Source organism: Sarcophilus harrisii, chromosome 3, assembly GCF_902635505.1.
Source record: "Sarcophilus harrisii chromosome 3, mSarHar1.11, whole genome shotgun sequence".
NCBI classification, from domain to species: domain Eukaryota; kingdom Metazoa; phylum Chordata; class Mammalia; order Dasyuromorphia; family Dasyuridae; genus Sarcophilus; species Sarcophilus harrisii.
This window is the reverse complement of record NC_045428.1, coordinates 176,981,893-176,996,986: the sequence shown is the minus strand read 5'-3', so window position 1 is coordinate 176,996,986 and position 15,094 is coordinate 176,981,893. Positions and strand designations below refer to the sequence as shown.

The window sequence follows — 15,094 nt, the reverse complement described above, 5'->3', positions numbered from 1 at the left end:
TCATTTTGAAAGCCTGGATATCAGTTTTGATTATCTCCAACCACAAACCACACAAATTCTGTCTAGATCAGCAGCACATCTGAAACATATTCATATGTATATTCCTACTCTTGTCATTTCATTAATATGAATTAGCACAGCTAAAGCCCTATCAAGACAGACAAGAAAATCCACATATCAGTTAATAAGATCTGAATTATAATACTCTACAACTTGTGATTAGGACATTTGATAGGATTTTCATATAAATTTTCATGAATATGTTCTCACAAAGGTATTCCCCCCCTTTTAAAAATAAGTCTAGGGTTTTGGCTTTTACTGATAATGATGTTAATACTTTTGGTGACCTTCTCAAAGTAAGTGGCACAAAACCTAAACACCACATTTTATTTGTTTTGATGGTATTTTATTTTTTCAAATACATGTAAAGATAGTTTTCAGCATTCATTTTTTGTAAGATTTTGTGTTCTAAATTTTTCTGTCTTTTCCTTACCTCCCCTAATCCCAAGACAGCAAACAATCTGATATAGGTGATCAAGTATCAAAGTATAACCCTGTTAAACGTATTTCCATATTTGTCATGTTGTGCAAGAAAAATCAGGCCAAAAAGGGGGGGAAAACCCCAAAACTTCAAGAAAGAAAAAAACAAACAAAAAGTAAAAATACTATACTTCAATCCACATTCAATCTACATAGTTCTCTTTCTGGAGGTGATTGATATTTTCCATCCCAAGTCAATTGAAATTGCCTTGAATTATCTTATTGTTGAGAAGAGTCAAGTCTATCACAGTTGACTGTCATATAATTTTCTTGCTACTGTGTACAATGTTTTCTTGGTTCTGCTCATTTCAGTCAGCATTAACTCATGTAGATCTTTCCAGGCTTTTCTGAAATAATCCTCCTGTTCATTGTTTCTTATAGAACATTAATATTTCATTACCTTCATATATCATAACTGATTCAGACATTCCTCAACATCTACTCAATTTCCAATTCCTTGTCACTATAAAAAAGCTGCTATAAACACAAAATCACATTTTAAATAATCATATAATGTAGAATGATAATTAGCAGTGAACATAACTTTGATCCCAAATTATTTTTAAATAACTTTTTTTAGCATGTTCTTCTCTACGTTGATTAAAAGTGAGATTACTCATGAGATTGAAATTACTTGATCTCATTGTGTCTTTGTGCACTATATGTATACCTTTAAAACAGGGGATTTTGATATCATGACATAAAAAACTGGGAAAGGGAAATTGTAGAATGTGAACTTTTAAAAAGAGATGGATTAATAAAATATTGGAAGGAAGAAAATACTTGAAGGAATCTATAACTGGATTTTTTTTTATTTTTTAGAAGATGATTGTGTGGAGTTTGAAGAGAATATAGTATTAGTTACTTTTCAAGATGAGCTTGTTTAGTTCTAAAGTATTTGGCCCTTACAGTAACATAAGTAGACTGTTAAGTGGCCCAAAGAATAAGCCTCATAATCTAGGTTTCTTTATGTTAATGTTGTAAAGGAAGTTTATAAAGATTTGGAGTGAACTTTGTGGTAACATTACTGAAAATTCTCCTTTTATACACACAAAAAATCAGTATCAATAAATGCTTTCTATGCAATAATGCCTGCTATTGGGCATTGACAATGTATGGGCTATGACAGTAACCCATGGAATTTCTAGCATCACAATTCTGAGGGAATTCTAATCCACTGATTGTTAAAGACTGAGTCTTCCCCTCCCCCCCCCACTAGCTAGCTATTCACAAGACTATTTTCAGATATTCCCAGAAAACACGAAGCTTCCCAAGTTCTTTGTGCTTATATCTTATGAGCAGGAACCCAAAAGCACAGGACTCTTTCACTCTCATGTTTGGGGAATGGACCCTGTTAGTTTAAATTTACTGGTAGGCCTGGTGATACATAACCCATAGTAAATTGAGGAGAAGAGAACACGATTTGTAACAGGGTACAATCCAATCATTTTATTTTCATTGTAGAAATTCTACCCATTGCCGTAAACAGAAATTCAGGATAGAAATTTTGAAGAAGCATCCTGGAACATGTTATGATGAGCTCTCTGAATATAAACAGAAATTGCTCCCAGGACCTGGTGGCTTCCTTGTATGTCCCAATTTGGATATTTTTAAAGATGAAAATAATCTGCTTAAAATTCAGTGGTATAAGGTAATTTCTTTCTTAAAAGTTGTATCACTACACCTATTCCTCTTCTTTCCCCTCACACCCAAAAGTACAATTTGGTTAAAGAAAACTAATTCAATGAAAATAGACAAAATAGTAACCTTGCAAGATGTTCATCATATTATTATGATGTGAGATGGCACTTCTGAGGAAATAACTATCAAATTATGGGGGCGTAAAACTCCATAAACCCAACTTGGGGATTCTATAAAAGTATTTTAACTTCTGCTTATTGGGCCCCTGGCTTTCTTTATTCCTTTCTTTTCTTTCTTCCTTTCTTTTTCCCTTTCTTTTTTTCCCTCCCTTCCTTCCTTCCTTCCTTCCTTCCTTCCTTCCTTCCTTCCTTCTTCCTTCCTTCCTTTCTTCCTCTCACTCTCCCTCCTTTTCTTTCTCTTTTTCTTTTTCTTCCTTTCTTTTTCAGCCTATGCTTTTTAAAATCTAGAGAAGGAAAAATTATGAGGGAAAAAGAGATTATATATTGATATGAGGGGAGTATTTGCTATTTTGTATATTATTTACTTTGCATGAAGTAATATCCTTGAATATATTTGCTTCTCTCTACATTTAGTTTAATAACACAGATTGGGGCAGCTAAGGCTTAGATACCTGTTGAATACCTTTGAAAAGTAGTGACATAGTTATTCCCAGAAGATAAGACATGCAGCTTAAGAAAAATAGCAAAGGAAGGAAATAGTTTAAGAAAGGACCCATTAACATTATAGTCACTAAATTATGGTTAGGAATTAAGTAAATAAAATAGCAAAGAAATTCTTTTCCATTCTATCTATAAGTTCCAAAGTCATATAAATCTAAATACCAGAAGATGACAATAGGGGGGAGAGAGAGGAATAATTGGGGACAGAGATTATTCCTGTGGTGTGTGCATGTATATATGTATGTTAATGTATGTATGTGTGTGTACATATATGTATATGTGTGTGTATGTCCAATAAAGGAATTTATTTTCTTTGTCTAGGATTGCAAACCTCTCCTTGGCAATACAAAATTTAAAGTCCTAAAAAATCATCTTTATCTGGGTAATGTAGAGAAAGAAGATGAGGGGCATTATACTTGCCTTTTATCCTACGAGTATATGGGACAGCATTATAACATTACTCGGGCAATACATCTAAACATTATAGGTAAGTGTCAAATAATCTTAGAACTTTGAAAAGTATCTTAGGAATAAGCTAGTTTAAAAAAAAAAGAAAAAAAAAGGAATAAGCTAGTTTTGTTGTCCCATAGTTCAGATATATTAAATATAATATTTAAAGAGGGTGACATGGCCTGTTCACAGCTATGCAGACAGACATTCTTCCTTTATTTTCCATTGTCTGATGCTTAGCACTTAAAAGTTCATTGCTACCTTAGTAGTACATGGAATAAAATTAACTATGTTCTAAAGGAAGAAAATACTTTTGGTGTCTGAGTGTTCTTAAGGGGACAATGTACCCCAAAGCATGAATATAAAGTCTAATCTCATATCTTAGAGAGATGAAGTCTTTTGGTCTAGATACCATTCTAACAGCAAGGACTTGTAGACTTTCCAAAAGTTGTAGACAAAGTCCTATACTAATGGAACTCTCAACTGTAAGTCAACAGGTTGAATATCCAGTGTTTCTATTTCATCTTAGGAATGGACAATGAATACAAATATATATATATATATATATATATATCAATTAATGGTCAAGGAATTAGTTAAAATTGTTACTGTGTTATAACACAACTTTTTAAGACTTTATAAAATTTGATCATGTCTCTACCCTTGCTCTTCACCTTACTATGTTGAAAAGTCTTAATTATTTGCATTTGTTTTTATTTACTCACCCTTCTATTATCTTAGTAATTTTATTTGCTCTTCTCTGATCATCTTCCATCTCAATTTTATCTTTCTTGGGATAGTATAATAACCAGAACTACAAGTGATGTTCCAGGCAAGGCCAAATTTTGAAGGAAATGGATAATTGGGGCATCATGCCATCTTTATTTCTTACTGGCATACCATCATCCAGCTTTCAATTCAAGATACAGGGACTTCCAGAGGACTCTAATCCTTACTTTGCCCTAAGAAACCTTTACTATTATTTTCTCTATCCAAGAAAAAGTTTTATTCTATTCCTCTCTATCTCCACCCTTGTTTTTGAAGATGATTACAATCACTTTAAGAGAAATTGCAGAACTAAAGGCCTTGAAACACAGGGTTTTACACTGACACCTTAACTATGCTTATTAGAGTTGTCTTTACCATGAATTCAGTAAAAATGGAAGGCTACACTTTAACAATACCAGTGGCTCTGGCTGAGTAATAGCCAAAGGATTTAGGATATGATGTTAATCTGGGCATGTACAGGCAGATTCCTCATCTCCTCCATATACCTAATTCCATGTCAGCTACCTTACATTGCCTGAAGACTTGGGCTATTGCTTAGATAGATGTGATCTAGCCAGTTTTGTGAGATAATTCTTTGAAATTACTCTTACAGTATGTTGAAGACTTAGAAATCGTTGTGAAAAATATCATTTACTTTATTTTCTTAGGGAAAGGAAAGATAAATATACCAAAGATTCTGAGTCCAGAAAATAAAACAATGGAAGTGGAACTTGGTGAGTATTACCAATATTTGGTATTCTGTCCTTTGTAAATGAGCTAAAAACTCTCATTTATAAAAATGCATATATTTTCCTCTCACATTAGTGATGAAAGATATCAAAGAGTTTTTGAATGTTATTTTTATAGGATCCCAGTTGCTTTTAGACTGTAACTTCACAGCTCAAAGGAATGACGTTCAATACTGGACTTGGAATGGATCATATGCTTACAATGAACCTAATGTCACATGGTCTGAACTTTTGTAAGTGCTTCATTATTATGTAAATATAAAGGAAAAGACTGGTTGCTATTTTGTTAAGTCATCAATATAATCTTTACCAAGCTAAGAAATTATCAAAATTCCTTTTTAAAAAGCAGTTTAAATTATAGATTAAAAAATTTTAAAGATTTTATTAATTATCTAGTCCAATATTGTCATTTTATAAATTAAAAAACAACTGAGAACTGAGAAATGAAATTACTTATCCAAAGTGATATGGGTAGTAGAGCTCCCATCCCTTATTTCAATATAAGTATTCTTTTTGCTATATTATACTGTCTTTTAACTTACCTTTCTTGGTGAAGCATTACGGGAGTTTCTAAGACTATATATTAACCTTGGCGGAAAGTGGACTCACCAGGTAAGATCATCCTTATTAGGCTTTAGGATATTCTGAAACTCTAAAGCTAGCAATATGAAGAGTTCTTACAATCTTCAAAATTTCATTGTAGTTAAAACGTAGAAATATTTATGCAGGGACAAGCTGGAACTGGGCAGGGTAGATAGAATGCTGGCTCCATGGTTAGGAAGACTTGTCTTCCTGAGTTCAAATATGACCTCAGACAAGTCAGCTAATCTTGAGTAAGTCACTTAATCCTGTTTGCCCTTACTTTTCTCTTCTCTAAAATGAGCCGAAGAACATGGCAAACCACTCTATCTTCTTTGACAAGAAAATCTCAAGGGGAGTCATGAAAAGTCAAATACAATTGAATAACAATAATGATACAAATATTACATAGGGTTGCTATAACTAAAATTCTATGTAAATTGTAAAGTAATCAATAATTGAGAGCTATTATTGTTAATTTTGTAAAAATTGGGCCCTTAAATCTTGTTCCCCTATTTATCCCTGTTGGACTGAGTTCTCTTTAACACATACACAATTTGTTCTAGAAGTGCTTATAAAGTAAACTTATATACTTCTTACTCTACTGAGTGGAGATCCAAGAGTTTGACTGTATTTGTGTGTAGAAAATCCTAATTGCAATCTTGATATATTCATTTTTATCTTAACACCATAAATTGGACTATTCATTTCCAAAGTAACTCCCTGGTTCTTTTTTTTGGACTTCCCTCCCTCCCCCCCCCCACCCCCTCAAATCATTCTCTTCATTACTGAGAAAGCAAGGACTCTCTGTAGCTATCTGAACTTGCCAGCTTCCGTGGAATCTTGTTCTTATAGAAATCTTCCTGAAGTATTCTTTTCTTTTTCTTGGCATCTTACCCAAGCAAATGTACAAGAGAAACTTGCATGTCATCCCTTACAATGTTCCTCAAATGCTCATCCCTGTTCCTCAAATGCTCCCTAGTTTTCAAACTTTTTTGAAATTTTTCTTAATTTTTCCTAACAACAATGCTGGGTTATTTTTTTTTCCCCCTATAGCTGCCTCAGCTTCCTTATACTCTCTCTTTCAAAAAATTCTTCTCTACTAATCTTTTATATTTCCTGATATTTACTTCTCTATGCTAATTCCATCTCCATGGTCTCATTATTCAGGACACATCACTGTACAGACCTTCTTAGAAGCTTCCTTGTCTTAATATGGCGTGAAACACACAATCGTTTTGTATGACATAGCCAGACTTGTGTTGCAATTAAGGTGTTTGTCATAATCTTTTAAAGTTGGAAAGGTCCTTAGAAATTATTTAGTTTCATCCTCTTGCTCCATACAAAAATGTTTTCTGTCACAGCTCTGAAAAATTGTTATCAAGTTTCTGCTCAAACAGAACTAGTGATGGGAAATCACAACACAGCTAACAGCATGAAGACTTTGTCATTACCTATGCAATAATTTATTTTAATGAAAAAAGAGAAACAAAATAAATCCAAATTATATGTATTGAAATTTTTCTAACCAGCCTTATTTTTCTTTTTCTTGAATAGAGTTCCAAATTTAAACAATTTGAACACTGTTACAAGAGTTTCAAGGCTTGTCATTTTAAAAGTGGAAAGTAGGCATTATTTGTACCCATTTTTATGCTGGGTTAGCAATGATGCTGGTATAGTAACAACATATATTGCCTTGAAACCAAGAGGTAAGCAATTTGATTGTTTATCAGAACTACGGTTATATCATATTGTGCTAAGCTCTCCACTTAAAAAGGAGAATAAATATATATATATAGAATCCAGAGTCACTTTCAAGTCATGACGAAGAGGCTTTTTATATAAAAATATAAATGTAGGGCATCAGGAGAACTACGTTCAAATCTGGCCTCGGACACTTAACATTTCCTAGCTGTGTGACCCTGGGCAAGTCACTTAACTCCAATTGCTCAGGAAAAAAATTATATATATATATATATATATATATACATCTATAAATTTATTTACAAATAAATATAATTTTGTATTAATAAAATATTAATTTGTTTTATAAGTATAAATTTATATTACAAAAATAAAAATTAATAAAGAAATATACTAGCTTTAATTTGGGAGGAGGGGAACTTGTGGACCTAGAATCCAAGAGCAGGCTTGCTAAGTGTGTATAAGTTGAGACAGAGTTTTTTTGGACATTTTTGGGACATTAATTCATAAAGATCATTTATTACTAGAAAGATGGACTTATATTTTAGTTCAGTATTTTAAAATCCATGATTTCTTTGGTGTGTAAATTCCATTTACTGATGCAGGTCACAATCCTCTCATGAATTAAAAGATGATCTTTAGTGGAAAATTATAGATAGAAACACTATTCTAATATAGAGCAATAGCCCTGGAGTCAGGAAGATCTGAATTCAAATCCTACCTCAGACACTCATTAACTATGTGACCTTGGACAAGTCACTTAACCTCAATTCTCTGGGGAAAGCAAGAATGGAAGGAAGGAAACAAGATAAAACTAAGGAAAAGAACACAGGTATAGATAGATAGATAGATAGATAGGTATAATATAGCTATATATCTGATATAATGAAAACAAGAGACAATGTTGTAAGAAACCAGAGAAATTAAACTTAAAGACTCTATTTCTTAAAGTCTTAATGTACTTAAAGTCTAATTACCTAAGGTATAATATTTGCATTTCTTTCCTTTTTTGAGGTAGTCGTAGATGCCAGAATGTACCTGATTGGAGGATTCATCTCTTTGGCACTAATAGTTACATTCTCTGTGTTTCTCTACAAATTTTTCAAAGTTGAAATTGTGCTTTTATATAGGGATTCTTGCCATCCATATATCCTGAAAAAAGGTAATTTGTTTTTCCTGTATAATATTATTTTTTGAATATTAATAACTTGGACAAAGAGGTGACTATCAGGCTTTTGTTGCTGTTACTTGTTTCCTTGTGGCCTATGTTTAATAGACTTATAGATAAGAATATCTTAATAAAAATTGTAATATTACTTTGAATATTACTTTGTAAGTCATTTTGAATGAAGTATGAAGTCAGTTTGTCCATAGAATGCAAAAATTGTGGTAAAAATCTTTTTATTCTAGTAACTGAAATTTTCTCCATTTTGAAACTACTTTGTTGGGATAGGAGTGAAGTGGCTATGGGTGGATATTTTTAATAGTCCTTCATGATCTCTGTTGTGCAGTATGCCTTCCAGAGAAACAGGTTAGCAGATTTGGGGCATCTTAGATGAGCTCTATCATGGAGTTGGGGTGGGGGAGCAGAACTAATCACTCACCAGCCTACTTAAAGGACAGGAAGTTAGAATTTATGGGTGAGACTTTGGGAGAGGAAGTGGGGAGCCACAAGCTTGTCCCTATTATAGAAATTCTGCTAAGGAGGCCCAAAATTGAACTTATTTTAGATCTCAGGCTAATTACATCATAGTGATTACATTTGAAGAAGAGGGTCAATGCATGACTATTTTCTTCCATTTTTTTTATTATAAGTTAAGAAATTAATGAATTTTAAAAATCATATACTATAAATTTTATGCATTCTAAATGTTCTACATAATGACAGGATGCTTTAGAAAATCTAAGCTAACTTATTTATTTTTAACTCTAAATCAGTAATTTAACAGTAAATCATGTTAAATGCAGTAGTGAAAAAATATCATGTCACTTAACATAAAAAGTTTTCTCAGTTTTCTTTTTGGCTTTTCTGAGAAAGAGGGACCACCTCCAAATTGGTATCTTGACTATTTAAACAGGGATATTATGTGTGTGTGTGTGTAAATATAAATGTAAATATATATATATATATATATATATATATATATAATTAAATAGACCTTTTGTGGTAGCTATTATTTTATTCACATTATGATTCCAAAAAACATTAATATTAATTTGAAATGGATGTTTGTAATCTCTACTTTGTCAGGACTAACTTTTTGAATGCTAAATACATTATATTTCATTCTTTAGCTTCGGATGGGAAAGTTTATGATGCATATATATTATATCCAAAAAATTTTGGAGAAGGGTCCACCTACATCTCAGACATCTTTGTGTTTAAAATCTTGCCTGAAGTGTTAGAAAATCAATGTGGATATAATCTGTTCATCTATGGAAGGGATGACCTTGTTGGAGAAGGTATGGAGAAGGCGTAAAATGGGGGAAAGAAGAACTTTCTAATAATATGTAATGTTTTATATTTCATAGAGTCACAGATATAGAACTATTACTACTACTGCAGCTGCTGCTGCTGCTGTTGCTACTACTACTACTTCCTCTTCTTCTTCCCCTTTTTTTTCCTTCTTCTTCCATAATTTTTCAGCTGTGCCTGACTCTTTGTGTACTCATTTGAGGCTTTATTAGCAAAGATACTAGAGTATTTTGCCATTTCCTCCTTTAGTTTTTTTTTTGCAGATGGGGAAACTGAGGCAAATAAGGATGAGTGTCTTGCCCAGGGTCACCTAGCTAGTAAGTTCCTGAAGTCAGATTTAAATTCCCAAAATGGAATCTTCCTTACACTAGGCATACTCTATCCACTGTGCCACCTAACTGCTGCTGCTACCAGTACTACTACTGTCACCACGACTACCACCATTACTACTACTACTACTACTACTACTACTACTACTACTACTATTACTATTACTACCACTATCACTAGAATCATTTATATGATACGTTAAGGTTTGAAAAATACTTTAGATGTTATCTCACTTGACCCTTATATTAACCCAATCAAGTAGGTGCTATTGTTATCACTATTTTTCAGATGAAAATATTGGGGATTAAAATAGTTAAGTTACATGTCAAGAGTCACACAGATGGTAAATATTTGAGGAAAGATTTTAACTGAAGCCTTCTTGACTCCAAATCTATGTACTGCATCAGCAAGAAGGCAGTTGTTGCTGGATCATAAAATATGTGGAGGGAAGTAAAGTATAAGACTGGAACTAGACAAAGGGATGAAGTTGTGAAATACTTTAAATTCCACCCAGAATATTTTATATTTAATCCTACAGGAATAGTGAACCAGGAATTCATTGAGTAGGGAATGGAGCATGACATGGCCACACATGCACTTTAGGAAAATCACTTTGATAACTGAGTAGAGAATGAATTGGATAGACAGAAGCTTAGGGCATGGAAACTAACCAGAATGTTTTTACAATAATTATCCAAACAGGACTTAATAAGAGTTTTCACCAGGGTGATGGGTGAGTGAATGGAGAGAAGGACAGGAAGTGAGAAATGTTGTAAAGGAAGGAATGAAAATACTTTGTAACAGATGGGATTTGAGGAATGAGTGTGAGAGAGGAGTCAAGAATGACACAGAGATTGTAAGCCTGAAGGACTAAGATGAGAGAGGTTATCTCAATAGTAACAGGGACATGAGGAAGAGTAAAGGGTTCTGGGGAAAAGATAATGAGTTCTAGTTTAGACATGTTGTGTTTGACATGTCTAGGGCACATCAAGTTTCATATGTCCAAGACATACTTAGAAATGTGAGATTGAAGCTTAGGAGAGAAGTTACAGATCAATATACAGATTCGGGAATCATCTCTGTACAGAAGATAATTGAACCTCTGGAAGCTGATGAGACAACCAATGGAGATAATATACAAGGAGAAGTTGAAAAGGTGAAGTCAGAGCTAACTCAGTGAGTTAGCATGGTCTGGATTAAAAATTAGTTAGTGCTAGAATAGATAGAGTGCTGAGCCTGGAGTCAGAAAGACTCATCTTTCTGAATTCAAATCTGGCCTCAGAAAACTTACTAGCTGTGTGATCCTGGACAAACCATTTAACTCTGTTTACCTCAGTTTACTTATCTAGAAAGTGAGCTAGAGAAAGAAATGCAAACCATTTCACTATCTTTGTCAAGAAAACATTGTTGGTGGAGTTGTGAACAGATCCAAGCATTCTGGAGAGCAATCTGGAATTATGCCCCAAAATTTATCAAACTATGCATACCCTTTGACCCAGCAGTGCTACTACTGGGCTTATACCCCAAGGAGATACTAAAGAAAGGAAAGGGACCTGTATGTGCCAAAATGTTTGTGGCAGCCCTGTTTGTAGTGGCTAGAAACTGGAAAATGAGTGGATGCCCATCAGTTGGAGAATGGTTGGGTAAATTGTGGTACATGAATGTTATGGAATATTATTGTTCTGTAAGAAATGACCAGCAGGATGAATACAGAGAGGCTCAGAGAGACTTACATGAACTGATGCTAAGTGAAATGAGCAGAACCAGGAGATCATTATATATGCCAACAACGATACTGTATGAAGGTGTATTCTGATGGAAGTGGATTTCTTTGACAAAGAGACCTAATTCAGTTTCAATTGATCAATGATGGACAGAAGCAGCTACACCCAAGGAAAGAACACTGGGAAATGAATGTGAACTGTTTGTATTTTTGCTTTTCTTCCTGGGTTATTTTTACCTTCTGAATCCAATTCTCCCTGTGCAACAAAAAAACTGTTTGGTTCTGCACACATATATTGTATCCAGGATATACTATGACATATTCAACAAATATAGGACTGCTTGCCATCTAGGGGAGGAGGTGGAGGGAGGGAGGGGAAAAATCGGAACAGAAGTGAGTGCAAGGGATAATGTTGTAAAAAATTACCCTGGCATGGGTTCTGTCGATAAAAAGTTATTATAATGATAAAAAAAAAAAAGAAAACACCAAAGAGGGACCCAAAGAGCTCAACATGACTAAAAATGACTAAACAAAGACAACAATAGCAATAAAGGAAGCTAAAAAGAACCAGTCAAGCAGATAGGAAGAGAATTGAGAGAGATATGGCATAAAAATCTAAAGAGTATCCAAGAGAAGTTGGTGCTTGAATGTCAAAATCTATGTGGAGGATTGAGAAAAGAAGATTAGATCTGTCATCTAAAAGATCATTGATGTCTTTAGAAAGAGTTGAGTAATCAAGCATTTCTATTTTTAAAAATAGTAATAATATATACATTTTTATTTTTCAAAATACAAGCAAAGACAGATTTCAACATTTACTCTTGCAAAACCTTGTGTTCCAATTTTTTCTCCTTCCTTTCTCTGGGCAGCAAGTAATCCATTATGGTCTTAAACCTGTGTAATTTTTTCAGTTAGCTTTTTTTAAATCTCCTTTTACATTTTAAAATGAGGTGTTTTGTTCATTGCACTTTTTTCCATTTCACAGATTTTGTTTTTTAATGAATTGGTTTGTTTTTCATATCTATTTTGTAAGGAATGATATGATTTTTCCATTTCATCAAATTTGTTTTTTAAGGAGTTTTCTTCAGATAATTTCTGTTTTCCTTTTCCATACCCTCTTGCAAAGATCTCATTTCCTTTCCTCATTTTTCTTTTAACTCTTTTAAGATCCTTTTTGAATTCTTCCAAGAGAGCTTTGTGAAATACGGACCAACTCATATCACCCTTTGGGGCTTTATCTGGAACTGATTTGCCTTTAGGATCCTCAGGATTTGAGGTCTGTTCTTCTCTTTCTCCATAAAAGCTGTGTATGGTCAGAATTCTTTTTACTTTTTTGCTCATTTTTTTAAAGGTTGAGATTTGCTCTTAAGGCCTCAGTTTGCCCTGAGGCCAGCACTGCTGACTGTCTTCTGGTGCTGGCCAGGTCCCAAGTTTTTCTAGGGTTCAATTTGCCTTTTTTATTTGCTTTGGATATCTCACAGCAAATCTGCTGAACCACTGGCTTGTAATAGGACAGAGTAACCCAAGAACTGCAGTAGATTCCTTCAGTGCACAGATGCCACAATGCCCTGCCTCCCTGCCCAAGAGGCTCCCTGCACTGCAGTCTGGCTTTGGCAGCCTCTCCCTCTGCCTGCTTGAAACACATCTTTTCAGAAGTTCTTCCAAAGTATCTTCTTCTGGAAATTTGTTTTACTACAAATATTTGTGGGTTCTATCACTCCAAACCAATTCAGAGGTGTTGGTCTGAGAGACACCAGGAGGAACTTTGATAGAGATGTGTCTATTCTCTGCCATCTTGGCTCCTCCCCATGTGTAATTCTTTTAAACATATTTCTACTTTTATCATGCTGTGCAAGTAAAATCAGATCAAAAGGGGAAAAATGAGAAAGAAAAAACAACAACAACAACAAAAATGGTGAAAATACTATGTTTTGATCCACATTCAGTCTTCATAATCTTTTCTCTGGATGTGGATGACTTTTTCCATCACAAGACTATTGGAATTACCTTAAACATCTTATTGTTGAAAAGAGCTGTCTATTACAGTTGATCATCATCACATAATCTTGTTGCTATGTATAATGTTCTCTTGGTTCTACTTACCTCATGGCATCAGTTCATGCAAGTCTTTTCAAGCTATTTCTGAAATCAGCCAGCTCATCATTTCATATAGAACAATAATCCACAATTTATTCAGCCATTCCCTAACTGATGGGCATCCCCTCATTTTCTAGTTCCTTGCCATTACAAAAAGGCTCCTACAAATATTTTTGCCTACGTGGATTCTTTTCCCTCTTTTTTGGATTTCTTTAGGATATAGACCCAGTAGAGATACTGATGGATCAAAGGACAAAGCATTTCTATTTTTGAAAAAAAAAAAAAAAGATCTAGAGGAAGTTTTGGGAAGATGGCAGAGTAGGTTAGAAAACCCCAAGCTCTCCAGATTTCCACTGGAAAAAAAACAAAATTGTGCCTTAAGACCAATATAGATCAGTGAAAACAAAGATGACTTGGAGCAGAACAGGGATCCTCCTGGGAATACCAAGAAGACCCAAAGAAAGACTCCAGATCCAGACCAGAGTTTAACTGGTATGAAGTGAAAACATGAAAACATCTCCAAGATAGCTCTGAAGAAACAGCAGAAGGGGAGCCCTGGGACTAGCTGGGCAGCTGGAGCCTCAGCCACATCCATAGAGCTTTTCTCTCTTGGACCTTGTGGGGAGTCCAGGAAGACTGAGGGAATCTCTCCTGAAAAGGAATGTCATGTCCAGTTGTGCAACTAAGATGCAACCCCTAACCAAAAAGGAAGCAACACACCTAGTGAGTGCAGAAACAATGGAGCAGAGATGCTGCTGATTGCTGGCACTTGCAGAGGTGAGGAGCTTCTGGTTTGGAGTTCCAGGCAGAGGGAAAGATGAAGTGAAGCCAGAGGCACCATTTCCCAAACTCCCTGTCCACCTCAGGATTAAAGGTGCTTTCTCTAAAAAGTTCTCATTTAAAAAAATAAACAGGCAATAATGAAAGAATCCAAGCATAAAATTTACTATGGAAATAGGGAAGCCTAGAGTTCATCTTCAGAGGAGAGCATGGAAGTAAAAAAAGCTTCTCCTAGCTCAAAGAGTATGGCTACCTGCCCAGAAAGAATTCATAGAACTCAAAAAAGACTTTAAAAATCAGATGAGAGATATTGAGGAAAAACCAATGACAAATAATTATCCAAGAAAAAAAGATTTGGAGAAGTCAACCAACTAGAAGAATCTTAAAAAAAGAAAATAATACTTTAAAAATTTTAATTGGTCAGGGCAGCTAGGTGGGACAGTGGATAGAGCACCAACCCTGAAGTCAGGAGGACCTGAGTTCAAATCTGGTCTCAGACACTTAACACTTCCTAGCTGTGTAACCCTGGGCAAGTTACTTAACCCCAATTGCCCCAGGAAAAAAAATTAGAATTGGC

General features: G+C 34.4%; 1 protein-coding gene across 2 annotated transcripts in view; it reads left to right on the top strand.

The window, feature by feature from the left end:
• Positions 1-15,094, top strand: part of LOC100913514 (interleukin-1 receptor type 1) — a 34,265-nt gene that overhangs the window by 15,742 nt on the left and 3,429 nt on the right. For both annotated transcript variants that reach the window (XM_023501255.2, XM_023501254.2), the window contains exons 5-11: positions 2,005-2,191; positions 3,183-3,348; positions 4,748-4,813; positions 4,947-5,061; positions 6,965-7,116; positions 8,130-8,273; positions 9,407-9,574. In XM_023501255.2, the coding sequence (XP_023357023.1) occupies positions 2,005-2,191; positions 3,183-3,348; positions 4,748-4,813; positions 4,947-5,061; positions 6,965-7,116; positions 8,130-8,273; positions 9,407-9,574 (998 nt within the window). The remainder of the gene's footprint in view (positions 1-2,004; positions 2,192-3,182; positions 3,349-4,747; positions 4,814-4,946; positions 5,062-6,964; positions 7,117-8,129; positions 8,274-9,406; positions 9,575-15,094) is intronic.